We start from the raw sequence: 18092 nt of genomic DNA, 5'->3' as shown, positions 1-18092 counted from the left end.
AAAGTATTCTATATCATTTGTTTTTTACGGCTCCGGTTTCACGCGAATACAATTATATGTAATTAAACAATCAATCACAATCAAATCTGGGTTACAACCCTATTATTAGGAGTTAAACAAGGCGTACATAATAGCCAGAAGCTTTTCAGTGTTTTAAGACAGTTCATCACTATTTGCATTTATTCCACCAAAAGGTAAATAAACTTGAGATAGTTATTCACCAGGGGAACTATTTATATAACCTCAAGTTAGACTCTTATACAATGGTAGATAGTGATTGACGATCTTTAAACACGGCAAAGGAGCAAACAACAACCTTTTGTAGCTCTATAAGACGTCCTGTAAAACCTGCCAAATTCCAAAATCATGGAGAAAATCTAAAGTAATAGCCGTGTTAACACCAAACCAGGAACGGACCGAGAAAATCCCAGTTGCTATAGACCTATTTCCCTGTTGTGTCATTTTATCAGACTATACGAGAGACTAATCCTCGCCAGAATAGACAAATGTGTCGACAAGCACCTCCTCCCACAACAAGGAGGATTCAGACCCGAAAAATTTTGCACCGACCAATTCCTCGCACTAACAGAACACACCTCGTTTTCAGTGTTTTAAAGGGCCTACACACGTCCCGACACGAGCATCCTTGTCGGGATCTGCTCTACACACGATCTGACCAATCTACCCGACAATACGTTGCAAGTGAAATTTATGCAATGCTAGGTACAATTATTTATTCCTTATTTATACCAATGTTATGTTTTAGTGTAAGGAAATTGTTTTTTTATTTATAATTTTAAACTTGTGCATTTGCATGTTTATGAATACGGAAAGAACTAAATAAACAACGTATTACCAATATGGTAACATTTTACTGAACACAATGTGTATTAAGTGGGTCCGGACAAATAATCCCGGACAAAAAATCCCCACAAATAGGGAACTTGCAAAAATTTTTAAATATTAAAATGATATTAAAAAACATAAGGTAACATGATCTTAAAACGCTTGCATGCGAAAAAAAAACAAATATTTTTAACCCGTACGCTAATTACGACGTTTTGAAAATGCTATAAAATTCAAATATCTTAGGAGGCTCTTGAACGTCCTTCTATTGGTTCGACGTCACCGGCCACGGTGAACCGGCGGAAACAACGCGATTTAAGGTAGGTATCACGGGTATATTACATTTTAATCGTCTTTAATGAAAAATTCCTAGGTATTATTTATGTTCATCTTATATATTGTAATAAGTAGTTCCCCAATCAGCTTAGTTTTAAACTGAAATTGATAAAGTTGAGTGCTACCTTGTAAAGAGTTTAAAACGCATAATATGACGGCCGAGGGTTTTTCAAAAGGTCAATCTGACTAACTTACCTACCGTTGATGTCTTCATCGTGGCAACTTTTATAAAAAGTAGTAAAAGCTATTCTATTGGAGAAATGCGAGGTGTCAAGGCAAATAAGTAAGAGTTATTAATAAGCATGTTTAAACCGTTTATAACAATAGTTTGGTACCATTATATTATAGTACTTATACGGTTTACCCCGTGGGTTTGATCTACCTACCTCTAATCGAAGGATTTCGTATATCCTGGAAAAGATTACGGTGTAATTTGCATTATAATAAAGATTATATTTTATTGTAATGTTTATTAGTACCTACTGGAGCCTTTCATTATTGTGTTCAAAGCCTTCTGAGAAAAGATTATGGTGATTACCAGCAACAAAATCCTTCTTTACAAAGTTAATAATACGCATAAATAAGAAGAATCATTATTGTAATTTTACAAGTTAATATCTTTATCATCTCAGCTTATACTTACACTGCATCCCTCGGTAGACCGCAAGCTATAGTAGAAACCCGACTGTAGACCGCATACTATAGTAGCACCAATACTTTTTAGTTACTCTTACTTTTATTACTAAAAGTTTTGTTTATTTTTAAGTTACTTGTTTCTTCTTTGTTCTTCAACACAAGAAACGAACAAAGTAATTTCATAAAAAAGAACTTTTTGATACATATCAACAGAGATAAAATGTTAATATTTTGCCTGTCACAGAAAAAATCATTTTTGCCACAGAGTAAAACAAGATATTTCAACTATATAAGCTCAAATTATATGGCATAGAAGGTTCTGTGTTGAAGTGGTTGGGCAGTTACCTAACAAATAGAACACAGCAGGTTAGGGTTAATCATCATTACTCCAACACTTTTCTAGTAACCTCTGGTGTACCTCAGGGCTCTCATTTGGGTCCACTTTTGTTTAACCTGTATATTAACGACATCGTCACCTGCTTCTCTAACACTTCTGCTCTCTTATTCGCTGATGATCTTAAATGTTATCAAATCATTAATAATCAAGATGATGCAATATCATTGCAATCAGATTTAGATAATTTAGCCAACTGGTGTCTTGATAATGGGATGGATTTGAATGTCAACAAGTGTCACATTATCCGGTTTTGTCGGAATCATCATTTATCAGTATTTAATTATACCTTAAATGATCAATTATTGGATACGGTAGACTCAATTAAAGATTTAGGTGTTATTCTTGATTCCTCTCTGAGCTTTAACCATCACATCAACAATATTACTCAAAGATCCATGAAAATGCTTGGCTTTGTTAAAAGGACAACTCGTGATTTCACGAACGTGTTCGCTATTAAAATGCTCTATTGTTCTTTAGTCAGGACGCACCTTGACTACTGTTCTCCAGTTTGGTCCCCACATTATTTACACCTCAAGAACAAACTTGATAGTGTTCAACATAATTTTCTTAGATATATTGGGTTCAAAAAACACATCAATTATAATTATACAGATATGGAACAATTTTTGAATATCTCTTCTCTGGATGTCCGTAGGAAGCGTAAAGATCTTACAGTATTGTTTAATATTATCACTGGCATATATTACTGCCCTGAACTCCTTGCTAAAATATTGTTGTTTGTTCCACCACGATCAACAAGACAAATTCAAACCTTTCATATTTCTTTTCATAGATATAATTACTCATATTTTACTTTTGTTCCTAGAACACTAAGACTTGCTAACTCCCTAGGTGACCTTTTACTTTTTGGTAACTCTGTAGATGTTTTTAAGAACCATTTAACCAAATTAAATATTTAGCAATGTCATAACCTTGTTATTTGTTAGTAATTAATGTTTTGTAATTATTTTACTTTGTCATGTTTTTGTCATTTCAGCCAAGAAATATTTGCTGCTGAGTAGTTCTCTAAAAGTTTTCCCGAAATTTTAATAAATTTCGAATTCCAATTCCATGCTGAAAATTTCAAATTTTATATGACAAAAGAGTGTCAGTTTTTTCAAAAATCGTGGAAGATATGGGAAATGAGCTAAGGCCCCGTTTTCATGACAGACGCTCAACGCGCGTTTTGATAACGCGCGATTACAACTACGTACATTTTACCGAAGACCGTTTACATGCTAACGCGCGTTTTAGGTCATTAAGACGCGCGTTGGCATGTGAACGGTCTCAAGTAAAGTGTATGTAGTTGTAATCGCGCGTTAAGCGCCTGTCATGAAAACGGGGCCTTAGATCATTCCCCATATTTTCCACGATTTTTGAAAAAACTCCCACTTTTTTGTCATGCATAATTTAAAGCAGCGGTTCTCAATCTTCGGTAGATGTACCACTGGTGGTACATATCATTATTTGAGGTGGTACACAAAACGCAAAAACAACCAAAATCAGCACCACTATTATTGTTAATTAGATTAGCTACGTTCAGTTAAGTGTTACCAAAAATAATAAAAACTATTTGGTGGTCCATGACTCAAAAAGATTAAGAAACGCTAATTTAAAGTTTTCAGCATGGAATTGGAATTCGAAATTTGTTCAAATTTCAGAAAAACTTTTAGAGACCTATTCGACAGCAAATATTTCTTGACGATTTTTTGTCCGGGATTTTTTGTGGGGATATTTTTGTCCAAAACAATTTGTGGGGATTATTTGTCCGGGATTTTTTGTGGGGATTTTTTGTCCGGGGATTATTCGTCCGGGGATTTTTTGTCCGGGGATAATTTGTGGGGATTTTTTGTCCGGGATTATTTGTCCTAGCTTCGTACCATGTCGTAAATTAAAATTATGTACTTTATATTACAGACCTTAGCATAGTTATCCTGTTATTTGTGTCCACCGCTTTACACAAGCCACCCGTATAGATTATTAACATATTCATCTGTGTTGGAGTCGGAGGCCAGTCCAACAACGTTACATACATCCCGGTCCGACAGATTTTGGGCCCAATAGTCGGGCTGTTGCCGCTATTGGAATACGGGCAAGACCACTCGACTGTCGAGCTCACCGATTTTTGTTGGAAATATGTGTATCTGAAACTTTTGCTGGAATAGATTAGGTCTATAAACTACAACAATTTTATTATCTTTTTTTAGTCTATGTTGACTTTTTTGGCCACGGAAAGGTAATTAATATCAAATTGTTCATGTTAGACAACACTTACTCATAACTAGCTGGCACCACTAATGGATAGACTTACCTGGAACAAAAAAATACTTGTTATACGCATGGACTACCGTAACAAAATTTAAAGAGCATGAGTCATACATTAGATAATAGCCGTATTCAATTTTTAAAGCGTACAATACTGTATAGACCAGGCTGTATCGTCGTCCCCGTTAGGGTAAGCACAGAACAAGTAAGTCGCCGTGGAGCTGTATGTGTCGGTCGCGGTCGATGTCGACATCCATGTAAAACAAACACAATGTAATGAATGGAAGCGAACAGAGCAGGTAAGTCACGATGAAGGTTTAGCGCGATGCTATCCATGAGGTTTACATCGATGCTTTTGAAAATAAAATGAGTTTGTTTTACATGGATGTCTACTGCGCGGCCTACAAGGATGATCTGAGACGATACTTTTTATATAATCCCTTTTTTGTATTCAGTTTATTTTTGAATTTCTAAAGTAATTAAATTCAGTAAATTTTTGAAACATGAAGGAGGATCTTATTATTTACAGCTAATTGATAGTGGTTCTAGCTCGACTGATAGCGCAGGTGACCGGTGACCTCCTTGCTATGTGCTGTCGACATCGACCGCGACTTAACTAGTAGCATCTACCGCGACCTACACCTCCACCGCGACTTACTTGTTACGTGCTAACCCTTAGGTAAATTATTCCGATTCGTTTTTTTGCACAAACTTACTCAAAAAGAGGTCCTTATAAGAAATCCACAGGGTGCCGGGAGGTGCCGCGGTCTGAAAATAATTGTTTAAACAATTTTTTTTAAACAAATTCAAAAAAACAATTTTTTCACTTCGTACAAGTTTTTTTAGATTCTTTGGGCTATTATGAGCAAAATAGGTCTCTTGTAATTTTTCTCTAAAATTAATTGTTGTCGAGGTATACGCGATTTAAAATTTTAAAACCGCGAAAATGGCTCCATTTTCAAGGCTTAATAACTCGGTTAAAAATTATTATTATGAAAGTCAGAAAGTGACTAAATAAAAGTTTAAAGCCCCCCTACATGATCGTGAAGAAATTTGTGTCATTAATTTATTACTAAGCTGTTATTTTCAATGATTAACCATGAGCGCTAACAGCGTATTGAGGCGGCCGCGGCCGTCAATGTGCGTGCGAGTAAGATGCACCGTTGGACTGCCGGAATGGTGCATCTCTTCATGTGTAAAAAATATCCAGTGCCTAAGGGCCTAATCTTTATAAATTGTATCCATCGTTTGGAATTTTAAGCAACTATGTTAATATAACAAATTTGTATACCATTTAAAGGATTCATACCCTGGTATTTTTTGGTGGCTCAGGTTCTAATCAACCAGTAAGTACAACCAACTTTGCTTTAACCTTGGTAAAAATTTTAAATATTAACTTTTGTATTCACTAAAACGGTTATACTTACTTTACTTTTATTCTATATAAAATGATGTGTGTTCGTTGGAGAATTAAGTAACGAAAATCTGAAGGAAATTGCACAAGTTTTATTGATATGTTAGAGTACAAAAAATACTTAGAGTACAAATGATACTAAATTAATGAATACAAACTATTTCTTAAAACCTTTCATAGTCCACGAACATTTTCGCTGACACCGCGAAATTATAAGCGTGGGTGTTTATCATCTCCGATGTAGTCTAAATATTGAAATAAAAACACACAGTGGCGTGCTCGCCACAACACTTTTAGGTTCCCAACACTGATGATGATAATTTAAATATTGAAAACGTTCTGTGATGTAGCCCTGAACCCTTTCGCTGCGTAAAGCGCACATGCGCGCCCTCCTATTTTTTTGTAAAATGCGTATGGCGCACATGAGCGGCCTATGTATATGGTGATTTCCATATACATTTAAAATTGACTCAGTTTCAGGAGATCAAGGAAACTTTGTCCGCATTTTATTAAAGGTCACTTCTATTCATAGGTGGCGTCGCGGCTCGGTGAATCATGTGGTTAGGTTTGCAGAGCTATTCATAGGTGGCGTCGCAGATCAGTTACTCACATAGTTAGGTTTTCAAAGGTGTTGTCGTTTCAAACGGTTTAGTGTGATTATAAGTTTAATTATTTGTATAATAATGGCTGATTTAAATAAAGCTGGACCTTCAGGCGTAAAAAGACGTAAGACCGTGAAAGTGAGAAATGAAAAAAATCTGAGTGTTGAGGAATTGATGCAGTTTTTATATAATTCAGACTCAGATGAAGATTATGAAGACTCTGATGTAGATAACTGTAAGTAAATAAATGTAATAATAAACTTGTGGTCTGAAATTAATATTTTTAGTTGAAATTGAAAATGTTTCGGAAGACTCTTCTGGAAGTGATACTGAGGGTGATGTACTACAGAACGAGTTAAATAATACCGTTGCAGATAATCCTGACGTACAGATTACAGACAATGAATGGACCGAAACAACTAGCGGTATGAAACAAATTCCATTTACAAAAAGAAGTGGATTGTTAGTCGATAGTCCTGGTGATAGTGCGTACGATTGGTTTAGGCTGTTGTTTGACGATGAACTTTTAAATATGATTGTCTTACAAACTAACAGTTATGCAGTTGAAGTTCTTTCTACCAGCTAAGGATGTGACCGTTCAAGGATTTCCCTATGGAAGGAATTAACAATATCGGAATTGCTAATATTTATTGGATTAACCTTCCATACAGGAACAATCCAATTGCCTAGCATACAAGACTACTGGAAGAAAAATAGATTATTTTCGACTTGTTTTTCTTCATACATGAGTAGAGACCGCTATTTGCTTATAATGCGATGCCTTCATTTTGCCGAAAATGTAAAAGAAAATGAACCAGTTCCAGTAGATCGACTATATAAGGTAAGACCCTTGCTAGATCATTTTAATAACAAAATGAAGACGGTATACTATCCAGGAAAGTATTTATCTCTAGACGAATCTATGATCTTGTGGAAAGGAAAACTGGTATTCAAGCAATATCTCCCTAAGAAACGACATAAGTATGGAGTAAAGCTTTATATGCTGACAGAAGCCGATTCAACAATTTTGGATATCCATATATATGCTGGTGCAGGTGATGCAACTGCTGGTAAGTCTCATACAGAAAGAGTGGTGCTACACCTAATGCGTAATTTTTTCGACCATGGACATTCGCTTCATATGGACAACTATTACAATAGTTATAACTTGGCCAAATTACTACTGGATAAAAATAGTTTTTGTACAGGCACTCTGAGAAAAGATAGGAAAGGCTGTTCAAAAAACGTCGTAGACGCAAAGTTAAAAAAGGACAGACCAAAAGTATGTACCTCAACAACGTAATGGTTGGAAAATGGCGAGACAAAAGAGATATCATTGACATTTCAACTGAATATAAAAATGAGATGGTAACCGTAAGAAATAGACGAGGGGATGAGAAAATTAAACCACTGCCAATCATTCAATATAATAAATATATGGGCGGAGTAGATCTTCAAGACCAAATGTCTTCTTATTATCCGCCGACACGCAAAACTTTACGTTGGTACAAAAAAATTGGCATATATCTGTTTCAGCTATATTTGCAAAATGCTCATAGATTGTATAATAAGTACCACGAAAATAACAAAATGTCATATTATAAGTTTCGATTGTCAATACTTGAAAAGTTATTACCAGAAAAATGTCAAGGAACAGCAGTTGTAACGGCAGAAGTAGCAGTTACTTCGGGTGTAAACCACACACCTTCAAAAATTGAGTTACATAATGAACGTGGTAAAACTCTTAGAAAAAAATGTCGGACATGCAATAAAAATAAGATACGTAAGGATACTATTTATCATTGTCAAGAATGTCCCGATAAACCTGGCCTCTGCTTAGGCAAATGTTTCAGAGAATATCATGTATCAATATAGAAAGACATTAGGAAAAAATTAATATTTTGTATACTTTTATTTTACATTATATGTTATTTGTTTATTTTACATCCTGTTTGAATGAATAAAATTTTAGTTTAGATCAAAAAAGTCGATTTAATTTACTAAATACAAAAATTTGTATCAAGCGCACAAGTGCGTCCTCCGCATTTTTAAAAGAAATTCCTTGAAAACTGCGTACAGCGCACATGTGCGTCTTGCAAAAATTCAGAAGAAAAATTATAATAATCCGTTTTAACATATGTACAAAAAACAATTGTTGAAAAAATATCGCATTTAGTGTTAAAAAACTACTGCCGCACTGGTCAGCGATATGTATTTATTTGACGCAGCGAAAGGGTTAAAGGGATTTTAATAAATTTTTATAACTTTTAAAAAGCACTTTTCATTAAACTTATATTTTGTTTGCTAGTATGTAACTAATAGGCTAAAATATTTTAATGCATTCCTCGTATTTAACGTCAGTAGCTTTTAATGAAAAAAAAACTTGTACATTTTAATAAAGGGGATTTAAGGCTTCGGCGAATTGCACTTTCAAGGATTGTTATCTGCTTTTTAAAGCACTCTCGAATTTCAATTAAACTGCAATATTCAAAGAAACTGGAAGTTTGTCTATTAATCTGCCAAGAGATTTAATGAGATGATCGTAAATCTATTTCTAGAACTAACTTTACTTAGATTCAAATCAATTTTTAGTTCAGAGTCTTTAGATAATGTTTGTTAAAAGAAGTACATCATGATATATGTTCTATCTAACACTTCTTATTTTTGTAGTAGGAGTAGGTACAGTGGAACCTCGCTAAGTCGGATTAATCGGGACCGTGGCTGATCCGGGTTATCGAAAATCCGGGTTAGCCGTAGAATGTGGTAGAAATTAATAAAATACATATAAATAATAAACAAATATGTACTCATTATAATAATTGCAAAAACACTTACATATGCACAGTACATCTAATTTGCGTACAGTTGTATACAATATTGTTTATTTCTTGGTAAAAAAGTCAGTCAAAGGGAAATAATGTTTGTTTTGTCTGATGAAAATTGGTCCGAGTTATCCGGACTTCCGGGTTACCGGAGGCCGACTTATCGGGGTTCCACTGTACTATGACTATGATTGCTGTGGTTTTGAAACTGGGAATAAACATGGTCTAAAGAACTATCGCCCTAAATAAATGTTTAATGCAATTTCCAAATTATTTGAAGACTGCAGACACACTAGCTACTGAATACTGCTCAACATGAATGTCATAATATGGCTTTTAGAAAGGAAAATCAACGTACTCAATCAATGTACTAAATTGCATGAATTGTATAAGGGATACGATAGAGAAGGAGTACAGTGATGAGCGCGCTACTAACCGGCAAAATAACGCAAGAGATGGAAAACATAAAACATTATGAGATAAAAAGGGATGAAACTAGTAGAGGTGAAAATTATCAATATAAACGTATAAATTAACATTACATTACATAGTTCCCCACCTTTGGACGTCTGTGACGTATCTGAGGAGTATTTTATAAAATTCTCCTGTCACAGTGACAGTTGTCATACTCCTTCGATGCGTCTAAAGGTGGGAAACTATGTAATGTAATAAAAAAACCATAAAATCCTTTATAAAAGGTATATTTGTTAAAATCCCTATACAGGCCTACATCACAGAACAGAACTAGTTTTCAATCGGTTGACCGATCATCATCAGTGTTTGTCTAAAATCTGTATAACCTGATAAAATAATGCAAAGTGTTTAAAATTTTGACTACGATTTTAAAAAGTTATAGGTTATACTCGCTTGAATCTAACATGCTAACCACCAAAGTAAAAAATATTTGGGTAAAAACCCTTTACAATTAATCCGTCATATATTACTATTACTTTCTAGAATCAACCAAATCCACCCAAATATTAAATTCACCATGGAATTAGAATCTTCCCAATCAATCAATTTTCGGGACCTTACTATTACCAAATTAAATGACCACTTCGAATTCAGTATCTATAGGAAACCAACACAGACCGACCATGTTATTCCATCATCTTCCAACCACCCTATGTCACACAAACTTGCTGCTTTTCACAGTTACATACACCGTCTTGAAACCATCCCCTTATCACAATCTAACTACAAAAAATAATTAAATATACTACGTCAAATAGCTTTCAACAACGGATATGATCCACACATCATAAGCAAGATCATTCATACAAGACAGCTCAAGGAACTGTCATTTCTGTCTTACGGCATGCTGCGTTCCCTAGGGATTTGACAACCAAACCTACTTATGCTTCCATACCTTTCCACGAAGATAGACTATCTGGGGATATTTCAAATATTATAAAAATATCAGTAGATAACGTTCAAATTTCTTTTAAGGTATCCAACAACTTAGTTCAGTCTCTATCCAACTCCAAAGATAGTATCAACTATATGAATCGTAGTGGTGTTTATAAACTACAATGTTCTGACTGTGATGCCACTTACATAGGAAGAACTTGTAGATCACTTGCTTCTCGTTCTCTTGAACACACCAAAAGAGAGAATACCTCTACCTTTTCACAACATCTTAAAGAGAAAATTCATACTCTGAATAATATCCCAGATGACGTCTCTCTTCTACACAACATCCCACATAAAGTTTTTTTAAAGTTGGACTTGTACGAGGACCTAGAAATAGTCAAAGAAAAACAAAAAAGTCCGAACTGTGTCAACCGCCATGTTTCGTTTAACCGGGACTTCCATCCACTTCATCGACAACTCTCTTCTTAACTTCTTTCTTAATTACAATATTACTTTCCACCCCTTTATTACTTCCTTCACTTTCCTACAGTCACATTTACAGTTGATTTGGAACTATCCACAATGATTTTCTTTCCTTTTTCATCTCTATCCATTAACCACTATCATCTATCCAATGATACACATACAAACTAACATCTGCTATCATCAACCGCATACATCTCCATTTCTAAATTTTCATCCATATTCTATCTATAATTATTTTCACCACATCTATTCATACTAGAACTAAATTTAATAGTCTCACTACTCTTTCTGGATCCCGTTCATGTCATATTTTCATTATAATCTCATAAACCTCTTACATTCCACCCTCTCCCCTATGGTTAACTGTATCATATGACGGTTTGTTTTGTCGAATCCTTAGAGTTCTGAGTAGCCTGCAGGGCCTTTGGGAATTAGTCATATGAATCTGAGCTTGCCTTATACATCCCTTCCAGATTATGAGACAATTTTACACCTCTGTCACCCCCATTGTGATCTTTTATTGAACTTCCACATACTCTAACAACTTCCAATTATTCGAATAAAATCGATAACTTAAAATCAACATAAAATTGCTTTTCTAAACCCTAGATGTTCACATAAGAGGGCTTGATAACGTTTATCAAGTTTTCGATCTAACGTGTAATGTGGTTTGCCTATCTCTTTCATTGCAAACATTCTAACTTTTACATCAAGTTTATTTTCATTTTAACAGATTATTTACCACAGTGGGAGCGACTGTTTTTATTGTTCGTAATTTAACAAACTTTACAATAAATTTTCACAAAACTATCAGGGAAATTTTAACTTCCCGTGGAGCTGTCATTTCTGTCATGTCATCATTCAAAATTTCCGCTATCAGAGCCACTTGCTACCATACAGTCATGATGTGAACAAGTCAAATTCGAGCTCAATGGTACCTAGAGCATAATACATTGGATATTTTAGACATCCATGTTTAAATTCACATCTTATTTCTATGTTCTTATGACGGATTAATTGTAAAGGGTTTTTACCCAAATATTTTTACTTTGGTGGTTAGCATGTTAGATACAAGTGAGTATAACCTATAACTTTTTAAAATTGTAGTCAAAATTTTAAATACTTTGCATTATTTTATCAGCTTATACACATTTTAGGCAAACACCGATGATGATCGGTCAACCGATTGAAAACTAGTTCTGTTCTGTGATGTAGCCCTGTATAGGGATTTTAACAAATATACCTTTTATAAAGGATTTTATGGTTTTTTGTAATAAATGGTATACAGCCAACTACAGGAAAATTCTTTCCTCGTTGATTTTTTATGTAATGTAATGTTAATTTATACGTCTATATCGACAATTTCCACCTCTACTAGTTTCATCTCTTTTTACTTCAAAATATATTATGTTTACCATCTATTGCGTTATTTTGCTGGTCGATATAGTTGATGTCATTTATACTAATTTATCAAAAGTATTGTCCTCTTCCCTTCATTCTTCCTCCTCAGTTTTTCCTTTTCAGTGGTCGCTGTTTCTTACTCTTCTTCACCACTTATTCCTGTCCATCGTTTAAAGCTCTCGCTCTCAGGTCCTCTGCCTGGCAATCCTTCCATCTTCTCAGTTTTCCACTAACTCTGTTTCGCTTAACTTCTAACAGTTCTACTAGGCATGGATCCCGCGTATCAAAAAAAAGTTTATTAATCTCTCTCCTGTCGTTTCCCCATTACTGAGGATCGTGATTTCTTCCAATATTCCTAACAATGTTTTTCCATTAGTCTCTATCTTCAGCTGCTCTAAGAGCTTCGCAGAATGAGTTTCCAGCTGAATGCTTTATTTGGTCAGACCATCTAGTTGGTGATCGTCCTCTTGATCTTCTCCCCGGAACGTTTCCAGAAACAATTAATTTCTCCAAACTGTCGTCACCTCTGCGAACCATGTGACCAAAGAACTGCAGAATTCGTTGCAGACATATTGTGGACAGACTTTTTTTAATATTGAGTTGGTTTAGAATGGAAACGTTTGTCCTATGAGCTGTCCAAGGTATGCGCAGCATTCTTCTCCAGCACCACATCTCAAAGGCAATTTTTTGGCGCTCGCATGCGCGAAGAGTCCAAGTCTCTGCTCCGTATAGAAATATTGAGAATACAAGGGTATTCTCAAGGGTATAATTCATCAGTCTCATCTTGATATTTTGAGAGATAGATCTGTAATTGATGGATTCGACCGTTACTTGATGGAAGTTCATTTTATCTCACAATAAAACACTGAAAACGTTTGTTTTCTATACTTCCACAAAATTTATTACAACTATGTTATTACTACAGCTGTTTCGGCAAAGTGCCTTTCTCAAGTGATATATTTTACAATGTGTTTGCCTTTTTAAGTCTTTAACTGAAGAGGTTGAGGAGTGGGGAGCTGTTTGTCTCGAGTTGGTCATTCAGAATTATATCTGTATTTTTCAATTTATTAATTTCCATTGATTCTAAAAGTGATAGCTTAAGGCCTTTATTTTGAATATGTAGAATTTGAAACTCTTCATTGAAAGAATGATTATGATCTAGAAGGTGAAGTGCGTATGTAGAAGTGTCTGTTTTTCTATTGTTGAAAGCCCTTTTGTGTTCTGCTATCCGTTTGTCAAAAGTTCTGCCAGTTTGACCGATGTAAGTTTTCGGACAGTCACCACAAGTTAGTTTGTACACACCACTCTGTAGTTGCTTTCTCTTTCGGCTTTTATTGTTTTTAATATGTTTGCTTAAGTTGTTGTTAGTTCTGAAAGCTGGTGTTATTCCTTTCTTTTTTATGTATCTGGCTATTTTTGTGGTTATTTTGCCAGTATATGTGAGAGAGCAGAAGGTACTGGGTTCTTTCTGTGGTGGTGGATACACTAATTTCAAGGCTTTCTTATGGAGTTTTTGGTTTAAAATGTTGTTAACTGTTTGTTCGTTATCCGCTGTGAGCTCGTACGTAGAGGGGATATTTACAAATTCGCGAGCGCCAGTAGTGGCAAGTCTGTAAACGTTTACCGGAAATTTGACATCAATGTCAAAGTGATTAATTTAAAATTAAAATTAAAAACATTAATTATAATAAATATTAGTTGGTCAAAACTGTGGTATATATTTTTACCTTAAATATACTTACGTTTTAAATGCTGAATTTAAGTTTTTTTAATGTTCCGTAATATGTACTTATAAATTAATCTGCGCCATCTACACGATAATTGTGAAAGTATCCGAAGTAAGAAATTCATATTTTATCAATAGAACGTCAAAATGATTAGCAAAATCTTAAAAAAATCGATTACAATTTAATTACTATTTTGCGTTGTAAATATTAAGCGATAACAATTAAATAAAAAATTTAAAAATTACCAGTGAAAGTTGAATTAGTAATCCGCCAGGAGCGACACCAGCGAAGCTCAGAGCGTATAGCCATTGTTTACTGCTATTTGTCTAATGATATTTAGTTCTGTCTCGAAGTTATTTTTTGTCATAGGAATTTCTGTCCTGAATTTCTGATAGACTGACAGAAATTCCTATGACAAAAAATAACTTCGAGACAGAACTAGATATCATTAGACAAATAGCAGTAAACAATGGCTATAACGAACAAACAGTTAACAACATTTTAAACCAAAAACTCCATAAGAAAGCCTTGAAATTAGTGTATCCACCACCACAGAAAGAACCCAGTACCTTCTGCTCTCTCACATATACTGGCAAAATAACCACAAAAATAGCCAGGTACATAAAAAAGAAAGGAATAACACCAGCTTTCAGAACTAACAACAACTTAAGCAAACATATTAAAAACAATAAAAGCCGAAAGAGAAAGCAACTACAGAGTGGTGTGTACAAACTAACTTGTGGTGACTGTCCGAAAACTTACATCGGTCAAACTGGCAGAACTTTTGACAAACGGATAGCAGAACACAAAAGGGCTTTCAACAATAGAAAAACAGACACTTCTACATACGCACTTCACCTTCTAGATTATAATCATTCTTTCAATGAAGAGTTTCAAATTCTACATATTTAAAATAAAGGCCTTAAGCTATCACTTTTAGAATCAATGGAAATTAATAAATTGAAAAATACAGATATAATTCTGAATGACCAACTCGAGACAAACAGCTCCCCACTCCTCAACCTCTTCAGTTAAAGACTTAAAAAGGCAAACACATTGTAAAATATATCACTTGAGAAAGGCACTTTGCCGAAACAGCTGTAGTAATAACATAGTTGTAATAAATTTTGTGGAAGTATAGAAAACAAACGTTTTCAGTGTTTTATTGTGAGATAGATCTGTCTTTCCAAACTTTAGTTAGGCGACTCATCGCATTTTTTGCCATACCAATACGTCTCCGAACTTCTGCTTCACAGTTACCATCGTTAGTTATACTAGACCCGAGATAGACAAAGGTGTTTACTATCTGGTATTCCTGTAATATGTTAGTCAGTTGAATAGTGTCAAATCTGTCGACCACCATTATTTTTGTCTTAGCTTTATTGATTTTCAGACCAACTTTATTGCTTTCGTACTCAACTCTTCGCAGAAGATCAAACATTTCTTGCTCATTTGCTGCTATAAAAAAGTTTATTAATAGCAAGCTGAAAATTTGTTAATAGCTTAACGGTGCCTAGTCGGACAAACTTTGATGTACGGGAACACTGGAACAGGGGAAGTCTTAATTGTGAAACGTGATTTTAATTGTGGAACTTGTCATCCTCACAAGTTTATGATTGTGAAAACTAGCAGGTTCTTTTTAAGTTTATTCAATAGCAAACTTTATATTATAATATATGAAAAAATCTTTGTCCGACAAATATGTTGGGCATTTTAATACGTCCGCCACGTAGAACATGTCAAATGACATTAATTATGTTGGTGATAAATAGCAGTTTGATTTTTGCATGAGAGTTTAATGAAAGAGTAACAAACCAATTGAAAGTTCTGCCCGGTAAAATACATGGACCGTGTTCGTAGCCTGACGTTCGAAACCTGTAACTTGTTCCACAATTAAAACTTCCCCTGTTGCAGTGTTCCCGTACATCAAAGTTTGTCCGACTAGACACCGTTAAGGTATTAACAAATTTTTAGCTTCAATTGGCTCAGTTGGTAAACTGACGTTATAAATACACTTTTTTATCTACGTACCCAATAAAAATACAACTTGTTTCAACCAATGTCAAACAAATACTAACATCTAAAAGAATGATGTGCATATCTTCATATGACGTCTGGGATGCCGTTCTTAGACGTCATCAGTATTTAAAGGATTAATCTAAACACAATAAATTAGGGTAACGCATGCTTTAAAACATCAGCTGAATAATTAATAGTTATCAGCATCTGTCCAACCGTGTTATTCAAATTATTTGATAACGGCATTGACCCATGATGTCAATAATCATAAACAGAGTAAATCTAATATGCACACTCAATTTCTATCCAGCCTACGAATTAATAAATCCTTTTAAAATTGACTTCCTGAATTTATGAAATAGTGCGCAATAATGATGTCCCTTACATTTAAGCGCAACGCGACGTTAATTGAGAATCTCAAACTCTAATTAAATTTTATTGTCAAATAATTATCGGGTGTAATAAATGACTACCAGATAGAGCAGCCAACCGTTCTTTTGGATCGTATCAAATGCTCTATTCAGAGCAATTATTCCAGTTGCATACACTAATTATCATCGTAAAAACTTAGTGACCTAATTATGTTTTGACTTTTAAATCAGGCATGTTGTTTTAGTACGGGATCATAATCTAGGACCCATCTGCTTTTCGAAAGAAACATTTTTTTATTAAATTTCATACATATACAAATAGAACTTGCATGCGTTTTTTTGTTTAATGTTTATATTGCAATCAGTTACATCATATAATAACAACAAGCATACATTTTGATTGGTACAATGTCGTGAGAGAGAGTTTGTCCAATGATCAACTCTCTGTATGCACTTTTACATTCTTACATTTATGTTAAAAACAATAAAAATTTGTAACTTTACATTATTACATCGATATTAAAAAATAAAATAAAACTATCACAATTTAAAATTAATTTCATATGTACAATTGTTGCTGTTAGAATGGTAGATCCAAGGGAGTTCTTATTTTCAGCCTTCGGGTTTCTTCACTGTTGTCAAGCAGATTAATGGCCAGTGTGTTTGGATGTTGCTCTAGGCGTCTTAGGTAATTTGTGCTAAGCTGTTTAGTCACTGCAGTAACCGTTGGCATCTCTAGATCATTATAAATGTCTCGGTTTGTTACGAACCAAGGAGCATCTACTATACTGCGCAGGGCTGTTGACTGGAATCTCTCGATGATAGCAATGTTCGATTTAGATGCTGTTCCCCATAACTGGATTCCATAGGTCCATACTGGTTTGAGAACTGTATTGTAAGCTAGTAATTTGTTCCGCAATGATAATTGTGATTTTCTGCCAAGGAGCTAGTACAGCTTTTTCCATTTAGTATCCAGCTGCTTTCTTTTTTTCCATATGTGGGTACGCCAGGTTAGATGTTTGTCCAGGTGTATCCCCAAATATTTTACGCTGTCTGTTTTAGGTATTCGTTCATTGTTGAATGTGATGCTTGGCGTTTCACTATGGCATTTTGTGAATGTTATGTGTGCAGATTTACTTTCATTTATTGTAATTCGCTATTTCCTTGCCCACGTTGCTATATTGTTGAGACTGGTTTGTAGTGTTGTCGCTGCTACTTCAGGATTTCTGTTTACTGCTAATATAGCTGTGTCATCAGCAAAGGTAAAGGTGACTGTGTCATCAGTACATGGCAGATCAGCGGTGAAGAGTAGGTATAAGACTGGGCCTAAGACACTTCCTTGTGGGACTCCTGATTTGATGATGCGTAGTTTAGTTACTTCATTTTCATATCTGACTCTGAAGTATCGTTCTTCTAA

At 34.6% G+C, this 18092-nt stretch overlaps 1 protein-coding gene across 1 annotated transcript; it reads left to right on the top strand.

Moving 5' to 3' along the window:
• The first annotated feature begins 6299 nt into the window (after window positions 1–6299).
• LOC126891009 (uncharacterized) lies at window positions 6300–7082 on the top strand. Its single transcript, XM_050660189.1, has 2 exons — window positions 6300–6731; window positions 6784–7082. The coding sequence occupies exons 1-2, from the start codon at window positions 6578–6580 to the stop codon at window positions 7080–7082; spliced, it is 453 nt and encodes a 150-aa protein (XP_050516146.1). The 5' UTR covers window positions 6300–6577.
• The last annotated feature ends 11010 nt before the right edge of the window (window positions 7083–18092 follow it).

This window comes from Diabrotica virgifera, chromosome 9, assembly GCF_917563875.1.
Source record: "Diabrotica virgifera virgifera chromosome 9, PGI_DIABVI_V3a".
Classification (NCBI taxonomy): Eukaryota; Metazoa; Arthropoda; class Insecta; order Coleoptera; family Chrysomelidae; genus Diabrotica; species Diabrotica virgifera.
The sequence above is the reverse complement of the archived record's forward strand: the minus strand, read 5'-3'. Positions and strand labels throughout refer to the sequence as shown.